At 39.5% G+C, this 17607-nt stretch overlaps 1 protein-coding gene and 1 long non-coding RNA gene across 2 annotated transcripts; one reads left to right on the top strand and one right to left on the bottom strand.

Moving 5' to 3' along the window:
- Positions 1 to 374: 374 nt before the first annotated feature.
- Positions 375 to 17318, top strand: LOC116037091. Its single transcript, XR_004101786.2, has 3 exons — positions 375 to 711; positions 1137 to 1139; positions 17307 to 17318. It is a non-coding gene; the product is annotated as an uncharacterized LOC116037091 (long non-coding RNA).
- ugt5d1 (UDP glucuronosyltransferase 5 family, polypeptide D1) lies at positions 13977 to 16809 on the bottom strand. The gene is made up of 4 exons (XM_031280876.2): positions 16511 to 16809; positions 15995 to 16293; positions 15178 to 15891; positions 13977 to 14625 (listed from the first exon to the last, which is right to left on the bottom strand). Exons 1-4 carry the CDS (start codon positions 16512 to 16514, stop codon positions 14041 to 14043), a joined length of 1602 nt encoding a protein of 533 aa, XP_031136736.1. The 5' UTR covers positions 16515 to 16809; the 3' UTR covers positions 13977 to 14040.
- Positions 17319 to 17607: the final 289 nt, after the last annotated feature.

The raw sequence follows: 17607 nt of genomic DNA on the forward strand, positions 1-17607 counted from the left end.
ATGCAGAGGTTAACTCCTGTACATCATGGCTGTAAAAATCAAATGGCATCTGTACTTCTTTGCTAAGTGCAAACTTGCACACAAGGGGAGGGTCATTCCTCTTTTACAAATCATTTTGGAGGGTCATAGGAAAATTATTACTGACGAGGGGAGGGTCATGTCTTTTTAGGTTAGAGGCCACAAAACTCCTCCGGTGGCCCCTTAATTAAATAACGAACAGTCCCTTAATCATCAAGTCATCAAGTCTTGCATCTACAAATTAAACGGTAATTAAAATCTTATTCATATTGCCAAAAATGTTTGATATCAAACTGATGCTCAACAGCTTGTGTTGCTAGGGATTTGAACATGGCATGTCATAAGTGAGGCTTAGATTTGAATAGCCAAAACAATATTACTTTTGGGTGGTTTTTTGTTTAATTTTGGTAACATTAGCCGAACGTCTGCATCCGAGGAACAACACTTGTTAACGGGTAAGAGAGGCCAATCGGCAGATAGAGGCAGCAGGAAAATAGCATTATACTGTACATTCCTGATTGTATAGTTTATTTATTATTATGATCATGATTGTTTGTTGTTGTTTGACAGTGGCAACACTGGAATAATGCTGCAGAGAGGAACAGCGGCTACCAAAGTGATGGTCATCTCTCCTGGATCCACAAGAACTAAGACGTAAAAACACAAGCCTACCTCACAGGACTATTTTAAGAGGTAACCTGCACGTCTAGCTCGCAGTGGCACAGGTGCCTACCTTACAGTTTCATCCCTAAATGTTTTTATTGATGCATATTATTGATGGATATTGTCAAAATGTTCTACTGTACTATAAGAGTTTCAAAATGGCCTTAATACACATTTTCAAAATGTTCTTAAGTTTGTTTTCCAAATGTTGCCAATTCTGCATATGTTCAAAATGTTATTATGAAAGTATATTTTTACAGACAGCAGAGAATACATTGCAGATTACATATGTAAATCTTTTTTTTTTATAGCTCTGTTTATTGGTATTTAACAGACGTTACACAACAAAAACAAATCCTACCCCAACCCATAACCCATGCATCCTAACATCCTCTTGTGGTTACAAAAAGGGATAAAATCATGTTAAAACCATTAAACAAATAGACAAACATTAGACAGTACACCTTATCCAAAAAAGAAAAGGGAAGGAAAAAAAAAAAAAATATATATATATATATATATATAAATGAATAAATAAAAAAAGAAGAGCTACACCTAAAGTCATCATCCTGTCACAGATAGAGAAGACCGTACTGAACCAGAGGTGTCACCTATTTACTAAGGTTGGTACATATGTAAATCTTTTAAGTTGTCTTTTGAGGAAATTTTAATCTAACTCACAGGACTATTTTAAGAGGAAAAACACGAGCCTGTGGGCATTTTTTCCATGTGCCAAAGATGCTTGTATGCTGAATGTTCTTACTCGTGTAATCAAAAAGGTCTTAATGTTGCTTAAATAGTCTTAATAGTGTAGTTTTCCAAATATTGCTTATGATGTGTATTTGTTGCCTTGGTCCTTTTCTTAGACCTATTGTTATTCAAGGTAAAGTTTAAGTTACTGTAGGTAAGATAAATCACTTATGATAAGAATTTGGTAAGTGTTCAAACTTGTCTTAAATAAAAAAAAAAGTCAACAGTCAACTATAGGTTATGCCCTTCACGTTTGGTAAGGGTTAGGGGCAGTCTCTGACGAGCAATTTAAGAATTGAAGTTTATTGCCATAGTCTAAAGCAGACACTACTAGGCTGTTTCTGTTTGCTACTAGAAATCTCTTGTCAGCGTCGTCCAACAGGGTTTATTTTCTTTTTTTCTATTTTTTGAAAGTAGCAGTATTCATGTTGACATTGACATTGCTCTGAAATAAAGGTATTTGATTTTGAAGTTTTTATTGCTTATTTTGCACAATATTCACAATAATCTTAAGCAATTGTGTATAGCCCTGAGAACAATGAAGTTCATTGTTGACTGATATTTTAGGAAACTGCTAAATTTATTTATTGTATTATCTACTGTGCCTGTCTACAGCAAACTGTGAGAAGTTAAAGTAACAACCTAAACAGAATATTATTGTAATTTCCAAATAATCACAGAAATATAAATCACAGTATTTTTTTTTACTGTATTAGACTGAAATCATTTAACAGTGTGAATACAGAAATATACTGTATTTCTGGTTTACAGACGACTACTGTAAAGTCATTTTACAGTATGGATACCGTAAAATTACACTATATTGCTGGCGTCCCTGCTGCCAGCTCTTTACTGTTATTTTACAGGAAAATGATTTACAGTGTAAGAGATTACTTACTCTTTTTGTCTTCAGTTTAATGATCTTACAAAAAAATTTCTTATAATTTATTAGATAGATTTTATTAGATTTTTAACATATTCTGTAGAGGCTGTATACATGTCTGATTGCTCCTAAAAACCTGAATAATATTGACATATACCACGTCTTAATTGGAAAATGCTACATTCGGAATAAGGCAAAATTCTGAGTATCCAAACGGAATATGCTGTTAACATGACCCATATTAAATCCTGAATAGTGTTATATTGTGAATAATAGTGGAATATTAGTGTGCATGCAAACATTAATGTGCATGCAAACATAGTCACTAAAACTACACTGTATCTCCTCCCAGTATTTGCCCTAAAGTCTTAGCACAGTCTTCTCTTCCAAGCTCTGTTGTGTGTCCTCTAGTGACTAGAACTAGAGTCTAGTCTATATCCTTGACGTTACTCTTCTGGGATTGCTCCAGTGCCACAGGAAATTCCACCGGATGCATGTATTTTCTGTTTCCTTCCGCTTTCTTTGTGTTGGAATTTTAAATTTGGTGGATTTATGAGGATTATGGTTAACTGCTCCTCAGATCTCTGTAGGGTAAATCGGGACAGCTAGCTAGAATATCTGTCCAATCTGAGTTTTCTCTCGCACGACTATTTTGCAGTGGCTCTGTGTGGTGCTTACAGAACGATTCTGATTGGTTTAAAGAAATGCTATTAAACCAGAGCATGTTTTCCTCCGATCCCCAAATGTTATGTGGAGTGGCCAGACCCTCCTTCAGAGCGCTTTTGAGGAGGGTCTGGCAAAGCGAGACTATGTGTCCTCCAACTCTAAATTCAAACCAGCTGACCACAGCCATGGATCTTAAATGTATTGGGATTGAGGGTAGTCTCTGCAGAGACAAGAGTAAAGTACCATCCAGGATTCACTTCATGATAGATGTACTGTGACAGAGAAATACTTCCAAACCACTCTAAATGTGTCACTTGCACTGATCTCAGACAATGTGTTTGGATTTGTATGCTACAGCGAATAAGGTAAAAAGATAGATGTGCATTAGTAAACTAGTGCTTGCAGATGTTATCTATATGATTTCATATTGTATATTTTTTAATTAATTAGGTGTTGCTACATCATACCTGCATAGCAGATGAGTGTTAGACTTTGGAACCCCTGGCCTAAGTTATCTTGAGAATGAAAAATATTATTATTATTACATGCCCGCAGACATTTTATGTCTACATACAAAATATTTTTGATATGTTAAGAACCTACATTTGCCTTTACCTTTCATGTCAGAAAACACATTCTATCCTCTGCAATGATTGTCTTAAAAATAATAAGTTTCCACAATAATATTTCACTGTTACAAATGAGCTGCTGAAAACAAAATAAGAAATGTTGAGAAGGGAAATAAAATAGTCAGAAAAATATCATACTTATAGCCATGTGATCCAACAGATTTGTGAGAATGGATGATGTGCTCAGTCTGGGAGAATTTTACATAGCTGAAGCATGACTACGATTTCCAAGACTCAACAGACAGCAACACGTGCAAACGCCCAACCAAAGCAGAGCAGGATTTGCTATGCAGATCAGTAGATCAATTTGTGCTGCTGGTCAGTATTTCCACCGTAGAGAGAGCAATTCATGTGATCTGTATGTCTGTGGAGAGAATGATGTCACACCTTGCAGATGCCCTTTGGGAGCACAAGCCAAAGAGGCTGAATGTGTGTGTGTGTGTGTGTGTGTGTGTGTGTGTGTGTGTGTGTGTGTGTGTGTGTGTGTGTGTGTGTGTGTGTGTGTGTGTGTGTGTGTGTGTGTGTGTGTGTGTGTGTGTGTGTGTGTGTGTGTGTGTGTGTGTGTGTGTGCGTGCGTGCGTGCGTGCGTGCGTGTGCAGATGGGCGAAACGGAGGATGTACTGCAGCTCTAGGCCTCTAGTTTCACCAGATTAGGATTTTGGCATGGGTAGTGTGAAGTGTTTGATTTTTTCGATTTGTGCTGTATTTGTGTGCATGCAAGAGTGAGTGTCTCATACTGACCTTTGAAACTTTTTATTCTGAGGCAAATTACCCTGCGCTAAGGTCAGAGGCTGAATGTGTGCGCGCTTGCGCGCGTGCGTTAGAGGTGAATTACACTGGCCGTTCCCAACCTGGCTCGTGCCATTGTGATGTCAAAATGATGTAGATCTTGCTTGATTTATAGCGCGCGAGCCGCGGTCGCGCACCACTCTTTTGTTTTCAGCAGCGCGCGACAAAGGGGAAACAGGAAACATGAACGAGCTCCTGGGCAACCGGATGTATGCCAGGACTCTCAGAGTGACTGCAAGTCTCTCTTGTAAACTTACTGGGTTAAGATGAGTTCTTTTATGGTGAAAGAAAGGCTTGATCCGGCCAAGTAGGTCATTGAATCAAATCGAAGCATTGACGTCAATGCTGCTGCCAGTTCTGCCGTTGTTTATCTTTTTCTTCTTCTTCTAGTCCGTAGAAATAGCAAAGTTGGTAGCCTTTCCTCATTAGCGCCACCTCTTTTCATGAGAAGACTGCAACTAGTGTCGCGACCACTAGCGCGGGTATAAATAGTTACGGTGATTTCATGGCGTCACATATGCGCGCGCCAGCTGGGCTGCAGTTACTGTAAAACCATAGACTGTATACAGTCTATGTGTAAAACACGCTTCAGAGTGTGGATCGGGCGTATTTTTCTGTCCGAGCCCAGCCCGCGTCCGACAAAGCAATAACCGAGCCCGGCCTGAGCCCGGCCTGAGCCCGGCCTGAGCCCGGCCTGAGCCCGGCAGGCATTAAGATATTTATGTCCGAGCCCACCCCGAGCCCGACACAGTTAAAATCTAATTTTTTTCTTATACTAATGACACATGTACGTTTGTAGGAAGGCATTTGGAAATGTCAACAGATGAGCACATCAGCGCACACGGGGCAACAAGTGCACGTTAACACAGGCGCACACCTACATAATAAGCTTTTTTGAATTTAAAATGTTCAGTGACTTATCGCGCTGATGTGACCAAGCCCGACCCGAACCCAAACATAATTTCTAAATATCTGTCCGAACCAGGTCCAGCCCGTCGGGTACCGTCGGGTTCCAACGGGTTCCGACAGGCTCGGTTCAGGTATCCATCCTCTAGCGTGCGTGTGAGGCATCAAGCAATATGGCTTTGTGCAATCGACATTCACATACACTTGATTATGTCACATTCAAGCAAGTGTCATCAGCTAATTTATGTATGAACATTTTAGTTTTTTTTCTCTTTTCCGGCTTTTTTCTTTCAGAGTATTAAGAGTGCACCAGTACACTGGCCACCAAATCAAATAATGAGACTTCTAGTCAAATGATTTTCAGTACAGGTCATTACAGTCAGGTCATAAATAAATGTGTCCTTAGAAGAAAAAAGGTCTGGAGTGCTCAAAAGTTCAAGAAATCATGGAGGTGCTTTAGTAAAAGTAAAAAATAAATAAATAAATAAAGACAGGTCCAGGCTGTTTGTGCCGCTACACATGGGTTGTTACTCAGCTGTATTTTTAATGTACTTACCATTTCAATATGAAATAGCCATCCAAATAAAGTCTTTTTAACTTTTTGCAAGAAGAGTGCCTTGGACCTTCATTTTTTTTAACTAAATGTGTCTGTAGGCTTGGGTGTGTTTTTAGGCTTAAGTAAATGAAGGTGGTTTAACTAGGTCAAATATTAGCTGTAATTTTATGTTTCCTGTTTCAGAATATCAACCACAGCCACAGTACATTTCAAAAGGTGCAGTAGAGATGCTTCCCCTTTCCAAAACAATGACATAAAATCAGACATTTTTCTCAATTCTTTACCTTTGTTATTCGATATATTTATTTTATTCATTTGTTTGCTTTTATTGTATAGAATCTAGTCAGTGGTGATGTTACACCCATACTCAAAATGTAGCATTTAACAATATGAAGGGATCTGCTTTCTCTGTATTCACAGCCCGGCCTTGACTAGTCTCTAACACAGAACATGCACAGTGACGTCATCCAATACCAGCCATGATCACAGGAAGGATTTTACAAAGAAACAGGGTGCAAAATCAGAGAGGGGAGAAGGATGGGGAAAAAGCAGACCGAGGGAGGGATATGAGGACACAAAGGGAGGAAGGCTTTGTGCTCTCTCTCACAGTTGCTGATAACAGTGACAAGACAGAGACATGCACAGCACCCGTTTTATGATTGTATGTAGGCTGTTCCTACAGCAGATGTTAGGGTGTTTGACCTTTTGTCTGCACTAGTTGAGGCATCCCTTGGGGCAAAATGAATGTGGAGAACTACATGTTGTGCAGGAAGTAGCAATACAGAATGATGTGGATTTTCACACACAAGGTTGCTGTAAATGTTGACTTAAAGCTTTCTGTCACAGGATAAATGTGGTCAAGGACAAATCCTTGACCACATTTATCCTGTGACAGTCAATGCATTTCATCTACCTGTACACATTTTTGCAATACAAGGGAGGTATGTGAGTTTGGAAGTGTATCTGACTTGAAAAGAGAACACTGGAAAGATTCCACAATACTTTAAAGACATTCAGCAATTGCATTTTCACAGATACAAAATAAGCCTGTTTATGTCTACTTGAATACGTTGTTGGATCAATTCAAATTAGTTTTGTTTAGATAGACACAGACTGATTTACATTTGTTGGTTTGGCTTGTTTCACCATGTCATTAAAATGTGATTTCCACTCAAGAAACAATTGCATACATTTTTCCATTTTATTTCTCCATTCAGTTTTAATTGATGTTCCTTCACCCTTTTTTCATAGCACTGTTTTAGGTCTATGACCACTTTAAATCTGCCATTACAGCAACATGCCATGCAAAATCCTTTCAGAATCAAACACTCATTCCTATTTAGGGTATGAAGGTGGCTGTTTAGAGTTTTTTAATTTCAATTTGGCAGAGAATACAGCTGTGGTCAGCTTGAATTCATGTTGGTTACAATGAAGTTACAGTTTTTTTCTGTAATTGTAGGATTTATTTTTGGTTTATTTTCTCACTTTTAGTTTAGAAGTTGATGTAATTTATATGGATTGATATAAATACAAAGAATGACAATTAGGACATAATCTATCTCCAAGATTTCTATAAAATGATTGCTTGTGGCATCTTTAATGATACATGTTCCTGATAAACTACTTTATAAATAATAAAGAGATACAAATGACATATTTTTTATAATTAAGCAATTTTCAACCTTATGTCTATCTATTTGGGTTTGGGATATGGTGTGAAAAAAGCCTGCAGTTCTTTCCAATATTCTCTGTGTCCCTGGGGCTTACCCGGCAGCACCTGCAAAATCTGCTCTCCTTCCGTACATCCATGGCGTCACTGTTTTATGGAAGAACTACAAGCTACTTCAGCTTTGGTAGCTGGGGGTGCAATGCTGTTTATGCACCTTCTTGTTCTCTTCTTTTGTATTGCAAACTAACTACGTTTCCAAGAGTATGTTATGTTTTTTTCATTTTTTTTATTTAATGGTCTCCCTCTGAAAAATGAGTGAGAGCCGCCAATGAGCAGCTGCTTAACGTTGCAGAGAGAAACACAGGGGAAATACAGCATGTGGACCTGGCATACTTTCACATCATACTCAGTGAATTAAGGATTTATTTCAACCAAACCAGAGTCTGTGATTGTTGGAACAGTGGTAGACTACAGATTTGGTGAGATTTATATTGTTTCAGTCCTGTTTGAATGATATGTGTTTCGTGTAATTAATCCAGTCTTTGTTCAGTGAGAGGTTTGTTTAGGTGTAAGAATATTTCCTTTCTTGACATTTTGTGAGTTTCTTTTGTTAACTAAAAAAGCTAAGGGAGCTAAACAAATCACCCTTACCACGGACGGAGCAACGGTGCCTCTGCAAAATAGCCTTGTTTTGTTGGAACGTGTGTACGTTCAAAGGTTGTTTTAGTCATGCAACAGAAAACTCAGATTGGACAGATAGTCTAGCTAGCTGTCTGGATTTACCCTGCAGAGATCTGTGGAGTAGTTAATCATAGTCCTCATAAATTGACCGGAGTTCAAAATGCCAACACAAAGAAAGCGGAAAGTGACCGACATCCAGCCAAAATGAGGGACATCCGGCAAAATTTCCTGTGGCACCTGAACAATCCTGGAAATAAAACGTTGTCAAAATATACTAGCACAGAAGTGACGGATTGACTAGTGGAGCCCGAACGTAATACAATCTTGGATGGTGAGTGAGGCAAAGAGGAGGCATGTTCACAGATGCTCTTATAGGTGACGAGCCAAGCCTCCTAAGGTCAGTTACATGACTTTGTTGTTATAAGCTCTCGAGGATGGGTAAAGATGGCACATTTAAGGTGAGACAATGGTGACAGTCTGACACTGACACTTGGAGGGGGTGTCGGTTACGTGTATTACAGGTAAAAATGTCACCCAAAGAGTACTTAATATTGGGGTTTCAAACCCAATTCCTTCCTTTTAACTACTAATTTGTTTTTAAACAAGGGGCTCCAACAAATTGCAAGTCCTCAATAAAAAAACTCAGAGACATAAATTCAAAAATATAAATATATTGTATTACAACAATCAGTAAAATGTATACAACAACCAAGATAAAAAGGAAAATAAAAGTTGTAAAACACTGGATACCTGGATTTTAAAATAACCACAAAATAAAGAAGCAAAATATAAAAATGGAGGAGATACTAAAAGCATCCTACAGCCTCACTGAAAGGGCACCTAAAAACAAGTGGCCCAAAACTTCAGACACATGGCAAACAAAAAGAAAAAAATAATAATAATCAATAAAACAAAACACAGCAAAGGCACTCGAATAACCCGTAAGACCCTGCAGAGTAGTAGGGAAATATTTGCTGAACTGGAAGTGTGCACTGATCTGTGCACTCGCTGCACTGGCAGATTGTGTGGGCAGGACAAGGGGCAAATTAACCTGCCGGTTACACATAGGTGTGTCTATTGTATGTTCAGTTGAACAAACCACTCTTTCTCACATCAACCTAAACATCCAGACTTGTTGAGTCTAATATGACTTTGCCACCTGCATCACAGGACACCACACACACTCATAAACAAGCAACATGAAACATATGGAATTACTTATTTCCCTCCTACGATCCCACATACAGAAATTGGCAAATGCAATTGCTTCACTTCAGTTACATCAGGCTTTTGTTAATCCCCCATAGAAAATCCATTTCACCATACAGCTTAGTAAACCTAAAGGCAAGTCATTTAGAGAAGGATAAAACGCTGCGACAATTTCTTCCATGACAAATTCCATCATCTAGTGGTTTGTTGATGGAGGAAACCTTGTTTACAGCAAGAGCTAAAATATGTGACTACAATGGGAAAAAAAATAATGTTCCACACCTATGATAATATTTATTGCTTTTGCTTGAGCTGACTGAAGGACTCACTATTGTGTTCAGAGATATTTAAACACTAAAATACTTGACGGATGCCATCAGCACCTCTGTTATCACAACTTGCATGCTTAGAAGAATAAAATGATAGCTCAGAATCACTTTGTGTATAATGGTGCATAACTTCACCCCTAGGGCATTGAGCAGACAATATAGTTTGTGTTCCTTATTTTTCCAGGTGTTTCCTTTATTTTGATAGATTCTCACCCCAGCCATACCAAGGCAAACACACCATGTACACCAGACCATAACCTGTTACACAGTAGGTTTGACAGACTTTGTTAATCATCAAGCTGTTAAATAATTCACGTGAAGTAACTACTTCAAAAATCATTAACAGCTAGGGCTCCCCAGTACTCGTCAGTGTTCACATTCAACTCTGCTGTGTGGCACTTCATTCAAAATAGAGGCTGGTTGACTCTATGAGGTTTTGCTCGCAGTTTAAAGGTTCCAATGGATTTCCGAGATTTTGTCACAAGCTCTCTTTAATATTTTAATGGCTAAAGCTACAGTGCGTAGTTTCTGTCGCCCCTATGAGGAATTCTAAGTAATGACAACAAAACTGTTGGTGCGTCCACATCGAAAGGAGCCAGTTGAGGTGGTTTGGGCATCTGGTAAGGATGCCTCCTGGGCGCCTCCCTAGGGAGGTGTTCCAGGCACGTCCAGCTGGGAGAAGGCCCTGGGGAAGACACGGGACTAGGTGGAGGGACTATAGCTCGACCCTGGCCTGCGAATGCCTCGGGATCCCCCAGTCAGAGCTGGTTAATGTGGCTCGGGAAAGGGAAGTGGACGATGGATGGATGGAGAACTAAAAGAGTCATCCATGTGGATGAACGTCCCCCCTGTTAAATATTTGCAAATCACCTACTGACTATTACTTGGACCAACTTTGAAAATATATTTGATATTGTAATGCAGTTTAAATAACAAAATTAAAAAATAAAGTTAAAATAATAATTTGCTCTATTAAAGGTCAAATATTGGGTAATAGCTGGTTTCACTATTGCTGCTGTTACAACTGACTTTTCAGTGTGACTAGGTCACATTACTTCTATTTTACCCTTAAGTCTCAGGTGAAGGCAAAAAATCCACTCTGGGTGCAGTGCTACTTACTATAGTGAGTCAAGCGTCGAGGATAATGGAGCGCCGTGGTAGCCGTTGAAGAACAGCAAAAGAAAATGAGGTTGAACATTGGTTTTGCCTTTTGATCTGAGGATGGACAAAGGTCTTTGGCTTGACACCCAAGTTATTCATTATCTGTTGGAAAGATCACAGACCAAAATAAAAATGTCGAACTAAATTAATCATCACTGGGTGGACTGTTGTCCGTTATGTGAAAAGTAAATACCATTGCGGGAAAGTCCATTGGAAAATGACATAATGGCCCTTTATGGCAACTCATTCTCATGAAGGGGTTCGTATAATATCGTACAAAAACCTATGTACAACAATCTGTATGATATCCTACGAAATTACGCCGGCTGCCAGCCAGTCACGCGACAACCAGTTACATGAGAGTTAAGTTTAGCGGTCTTTACAGTTAAATTTAGCTGACTTTTTTTACTGTGAGCCGGGTATAGAGCACCGTGAATTTACGGTTGACAGGAGGTGACTGTCTTGCAACGACAAAGTTTAGGCACCAAAACAACTAGTTACGATTAGAAAAAAGATTTTTTTGAGTTAAAACGCCAGCCCCCTTAAGTAGTACTTCTGGTACATGAACACCCGTTTCCTGGGTGAAAGTCTTGTGTTTTCCCCTTAACTTCTTCCAGCACATGAACTCCGCTCACCTGCTTGAAAGCTCTTTGTTTTAGGACCCCTTCCACCCCAACCTCCTCCATAGATGGATCTTCGCGGTCTTACACAGTGGTAGTCAATGTGGTGCATAATATGTGGAATACATATGAATTACAGTGCATTACTTTTCATAGCTATATGTATGAATGGTTCATGAGAACAGCCTGAATATGAACACATCAATCTAGTCAGATAAGTGCTACCTCGGTCAATGTCACCTCTGATAAACAGACACACATTCCTCTGTTTGCTTCATTTACAGATTGAGAGAGAGAGAATGTATACACTTGCCAAATGACTGTCCCAAGATCAGACTATCACAAATAATTTATGGGTATTATACAATATAAATCTTAATATCAATCAATCAATCAATCAAACTTTATTTATATAGCACTTTACAGCAACCAGCAGGTATCCAAAGTGCTTAACATCGAAACCAAGAATAAAAACACATATCATACAATATAAAGAAAGAACATGTAAAATCAGAAATAGTTACAGAGAAACAGAAGAATGAAATCGTCACACCACTGCTACGTATTAAAAGCCTGACTAAACAGATGCGTTTTAAGTTTGGACCTAAAAAGAGCTACATCTGTAATAGTGCAGATATCAGGGGGTAACTTGTTCCAGAGTCTCGGAGCAGCAACTGCAAAAGCCTGGTCACCCCACCGTTTATATCTAGACCTTGGCACTTCTAAAAGTCGCTGGTTTGAAGACCGCAATGACCGGTTGTGCTCCCGCAAAGTTAAAATTTCGGACAAATACTCCGGGGCCAGACCATTTAAGGCCTTGAAAGCAAACAATAAAATCTTAAAATTGATTCTAAAACGCACAGGGAGCCAATGAAGGGTGTAGAGAACAGGAGTGATATGTGCACGTCTAGATGTGTTTGTTAAAAAGTGAGCAGCTGCATTTTGCACAAGTTGAAGACGTGCGATGGAGGTCTGATTCAGACCAACGTAAAGAGCATTACAATAATCCAACCTAGAACTAATAAAGGCATGAATTGCCTTTTCTAGATCGTGCCTGTTGAGGAAAGGCTTAACTTTAGCCAGGAGACGAAGCTGGAAAAAGCTCATTCTAACATCACTGATCTGCTTGTCAAATTTCATGCTGCAATCAAAAGTAACCCCCAAATTTTTGACAGCTGACCTAGTGTAGGATGCTAGAGCTCCCAAACTCAAAGCTGGACCATTTTGCGTGCCTGAAGTACTGAAAATAATACACTCCGTTTTATCTTCATTCAAATTAAGAAAGTTTTCTGAAAGCCACAGCTTAATATCAGTGATGCAACTAAGCAGGGAGTTTAGTGCGACACTGTCATTTGCTTTAATAGGCAAATAGATTTGCAAATCATCTGCGTAACAATGAAATGACAGTTTATGCTTTCCTATAATAGCCCCTAAAGGCAGCATATATAAAGAGAACAGAATGGGGCCAAGAATTGAGCCCTGGGGAACCCCACAAGAGAGAGGAGCAGCTGACGAGAAGAGGTCACCAATCATGATAGAAAAGCTCCTATTAGCCAAATAGGAGCTAAACCATTCAAGTGCCGTGCCTCTGATGCCTACACAATGCTAAAGGCGAGAGAGGAGGACTGCATGGTCCACAGTGTCATAAGCCGCTGTGAGGTCCAAGAGCACTAAAACAGTAGGATTCCCTGCATCTACAAGACAAGGCAATGTCATTATGTACTCTCAACAGTGCAGACTCAGTACTGTGGCGTGATCTGAAACCAGATTGAAATTTTTCAAACAGAACAGAACCTAAACTAAGACAAGAATTAAAAAAAGTAAGAAGACTCGACCCAATGGTGCTATTAAAAACCTCCTTCGCCATTCTGGCGGGAACAATGTCTAGGGGACCATTAGTGGGTTTCATTTGTTGTACAACCTCACTAAGTAACGTCAGTGAAAGTGGTTTAAATTCCTCAAACACAGCTAAGTGTGCAGGAGAAGCAGGTACAAACACTTTAAAATTAGCACTGGCATTTTTCCTGACAGATGCTACTTTGTTGATAAAATAACAGAGAAATTTCTCACATGTACTGATTGAAACATCTGTCGGAGCAGAGGTGCATGGATTTACAACAGAGTTAATAGTATTAAATAACACTCTAGGTTCATGGCAACTGCTAGCTATGACGGAAGAGAGATGGTGCATCTTTGCCACCTTCACAGCCTTCTGGTATGCTGCTAGACTGTCCCTTAGTAAACCCAGTGATACATGTAAATTGTCCTTCTTCCATCTTATATATCTTAATATATCCAAATACATTTGACAATTAATTTAAAAAACATAAAGGGGTCACATTTCTTTAGCTATATCTAGATTTAACATGGCTAAATCAACTGATTAATAGTCATTTTATTTCATAAATACTAAATAAATACAAATGAGATATCATAAGATGTATGTTTTTGTCCAAATATAATGCTTTAGAGAACTCATTGTAGCATATTTCTGAACCAATTTGACCTTAATCAGTGTTGTTTGGTTTTGGTCGTCATTCTAGCTCTGCAGCATAGGAACCTGAAAATGGCCAAAGTAGAAAGCAACAGTACAGTTGCTGCAGTCAGCAATAGTAGCAGTACATCTACACAGTAGTATGCATACCAGGGCATCTTATAGGCCTCTGTACGCAGATGAGGAGCCCCTTTATGGCGCATCACATATTCTACCCAGAAGATGGCCTGATCCATGGGTGCCATCGGCTGATCTCTGTGCAAACGTGAGAGTCTTTGCATGTTCTGTCTGTAGCTGTCATGATAGAGCACTTCATTAATACCTTGCTCAAAACTGTGGCCATTAACATCAGCTAGCTGAATGATCTTTCCGGCACCTCTCTCCTGCAGACGTAAAAGGTTGTCATACTGGTCAAAGAACAAGGGTATACCGAGCACAGGGACCCCGTGGTAAATGGCCTCCTGGACTCCGTTGGTTCCTCCATGAGCTACAAAGACTTTGGTCTGCGGGTGGCCTAGGAGGTCCTTCTGTGGCATCCAGTCCACTATCAGGGTGTTGTTTCCCAAAGTAGAGGGACAGTTCCCCTTGTGCCTCCAAATCACCTGATCCGAAAATGAAATCATTGTAAATTTACTGTATACACCTGCAGATATGCAATATAATTATGTTGGCATTGCCATTGTATTGTTATTAGTATTACATTTTATATAGATGAATGTTTGGATGGTGACTGAATGAACAACACACAGCACAGCAACACGATCCCTCTTTTTCCTTTTGAGTCTGACCATCTCAGCGCCACCTTTCCCTTTTCTTTTTTGGCTCTCCATCATTAGACTTACACACTGTCTGTTAACGTTACCGATAGACTTCCAAACGTGACCACCAGCGGTTTCTGTTTCATTGTAATTGTAGGCTATTTAAATGTCATGGTTCATGTTACATTTAAGTTTCTGCTTAATAAATTAAAAATGTTTTCTTTGTACTTTAACTGGAAACTTTTAATGTGTTAGTATGACTTTATGTAGTGGATTAATTGATTCCTAAGTATCTGTAAGACTCCCTATGACAAATACTAAGCATTTTGAACTGCACATTTCAGTCTTTTTAACATTTCATGTCTTTGCAAACGTGAATCACTGAGCATGTGTTACCTTGTGAGGCATCTTGGCAAAGACACTGGCGATTTCATCTGCAGCCTCTTTGGGCAAAGCATTGACCAAAGTTCCCAGAGTCATGATGATAACTCCGTGCTCCCCCGCACTCTGAACAAACTCCTCCAGGTCTGCTGGCAGAGGTTGGGCTGGTTTGCACTGGAACCCTCCTATGTAGATGACATTTGGCATTGTGGGCCGAGGGAATTCAAACACAAAATCTGACCGGAACAGCCAAATATCTGCTTCCTGAAGAAGCTGGATGATGTCACATCCACCCTGGATGTATTTATCACAGAGGGCATCATAGCTCGGCCCCACCATGAATTTCTGCTGGAATGCTACAACGCCGTAGAAAAGAATGTTCTTGACCCTTTGAATGAAATTCATTTTGTCCGTTAAGCCCGATCCTGGTGCTGGGATATAAGAGACTGGTGAAGGGGCTATCGCAAAGTGGCCTTCACCGCTGGTGATCCAGCGAACATTAAGCACCACGGGCAGTTTAAGATACTTGGCTAGTATGACCCCTGGTGCAATAGCTGGGTCAGTGAGAACAAGATCAAATTGGGAATCCTTTAAGCTTTTGACCATATTTTCATCATCAAAGATTTGAGGGAGGGCATCAGCCCACAATGAATGAGCCTGAGAAATCATAGACATGAAATCCTTGGTGAGTTTGAAGAAAGTAAGTGCTGAAGCCCCCTCTCTCTGCGCCTGAAAAAACAGTATAAAAAAAAAGGTGAAAAGGTGATAATCTTAATACTTGAATGACAAATTGAGCCATGTGGGGTTCAAGAGATAATCCATAATGACATACCCTCATATGCTCCTGTAGGTACACCTCAAAGAAGTTTTCTAAACCTGTATCCATTTCAATGGTAATGGATTTGTAGAGGGGAGACTTTTCAGAGATGTACCAGCTGGTGGAGGCTCTTATCACAGTGATGCTGTGTCCCTTGGCATGAAGTTCTTCCAGCAGGATCTTCATATTGATCCAGTGGCTGCCGTCCACAGGGAACACCAGAATTTTCCCTCCATCACAAGGTGGTGTGAAGGAAATCAGACATACACTGAGGAATACAAATATTCCACACATACGATGCAATGACATGATTCCTGGAATGTAAGAGATAGATAGTAACATGAGAGATCTCTTCAGTTTCAACATTTCGTCTAGTAGAAAAGACGAACAAGTTTATAGATTATTGTCAGGTAAAACTGATACAAAGACACATTTTCTGCCGGTAAAACAAATCTGAATCTACAGGTGTTTTTTTAGAACAAAAAGTGTGAAACTAACCACAACTTGATAATTTTTCTGAAATTCACTTACCCATGCTTAAGACAAGCCAGCAAGTCGCCTGAAGACCGATGATTCATCTGAAGGATTCCTTATATAGTTGAGTTCAAACTCCAGTGTCAGATATGGTCATTCCCCTTAGATAAAAATGAGTTACTTATTGCCCCACGTGTCACATGAAGGTATGGCACTGCGAATGTTCTGCAGATTACAAACAAAGTGATTATTTCTTCTATGTCATGACATCATAGTTTCATTACTTCTTTGAGTAATGTTAAACTGCTGGTATAGTATAGTGTCTAGCACAGTCTAGTTTTGTGAATGGGGTTTTCTCTTTCACACAAGCTTGCCTCAGAAGAACCTGTGACCTCTTTCATAAGAGTATTAGAGTGGGTTGTGTAATGTTAACCCACATGAGTTTCATGCATATTATGTTAAAAGTGTAAATAAATACCTGGAGAAAATACTTATGGGTTACCTGGATTAATGTTGGAGCTTTCATGATTTAAGCAGTTAGTCATGCAGATATTTTCTGCAGGTTTTTGACATTGAGGTTTGTTTACTACAATTTGTGCCAAATATAGCTGCCAGTTGAATGTAGGTTGCAGGGCTCAGAACTGAACTCAGTTGATCCGAGGCATGCACTCTCATATCAGTCTGGATTGACACCCAAGTTATTCATCATCTTTTGGAAAGATCACAGACCAAAGAAAAAAGGTTTTATTGACTAAACTATTCCTGGGTGGACTGTTGTCAGTTGTTTTTTTATGAGAAATGGAAATACCTCTGGGGGAACTCCATTGGAAAAGCATATAGCGGTCCTTTAAAGTGCCCAATATGGATACATCAATCTAATCAGATATGTGGAACCTCGGTCAATGTCACCTCTGTTGAACAAACACTCATTCCTCTGTTTGCTTTTTTCCATTTTCAGATTGAGAGAGCAGGTATACACTTGCCAAATGACTCTCCCATTATGGTGTGTGTGTGTGTGTGTGTGTGTGTCCGTGCGTGCGTGCGTGCGTGCGTGTGTGTGTTTGGAATAGAGCTGTTCCAGTTTCCTTGGAAGGATATGATGATGATCTCAGTGTGTCATAGCGGATCCTGCAGCTGACAGATGAAATCCTTAA

This window comes from Sander lucioperca, chromosome 13, assembly GCF_008315115.2.
Source record: "Sander lucioperca isolate FBNREF2018 chromosome 13, SLUC_FBN_1.2, whole genome shotgun sequence".
Classification (NCBI taxonomy): domain Eukaryota; kingdom Metazoa; phylum Chordata; class Actinopteri; order Perciformes; family Percidae; genus Sander; species Sander lucioperca.

Excerpts from the sequence above, each read along its gene's own strand:
- ugt5d1 (XM_031280876.2), bottom strand. Across the intron at positions 15,892-15,994 it reads ACCTACAGGAGCATATGAGG|GCGCAGAGAGAGGGGGCTTC; the intron begins GTATGTCATTAT and ends CTGTTTTTTCAG. Across the intron at positions 14,626-15,177 it reads TTGCCAAGATGCCTCACAAG|GTGATTTGGAGGCACAAGGG; the intron begins GTAACACATGCT and ends TTTTCGGATCAG.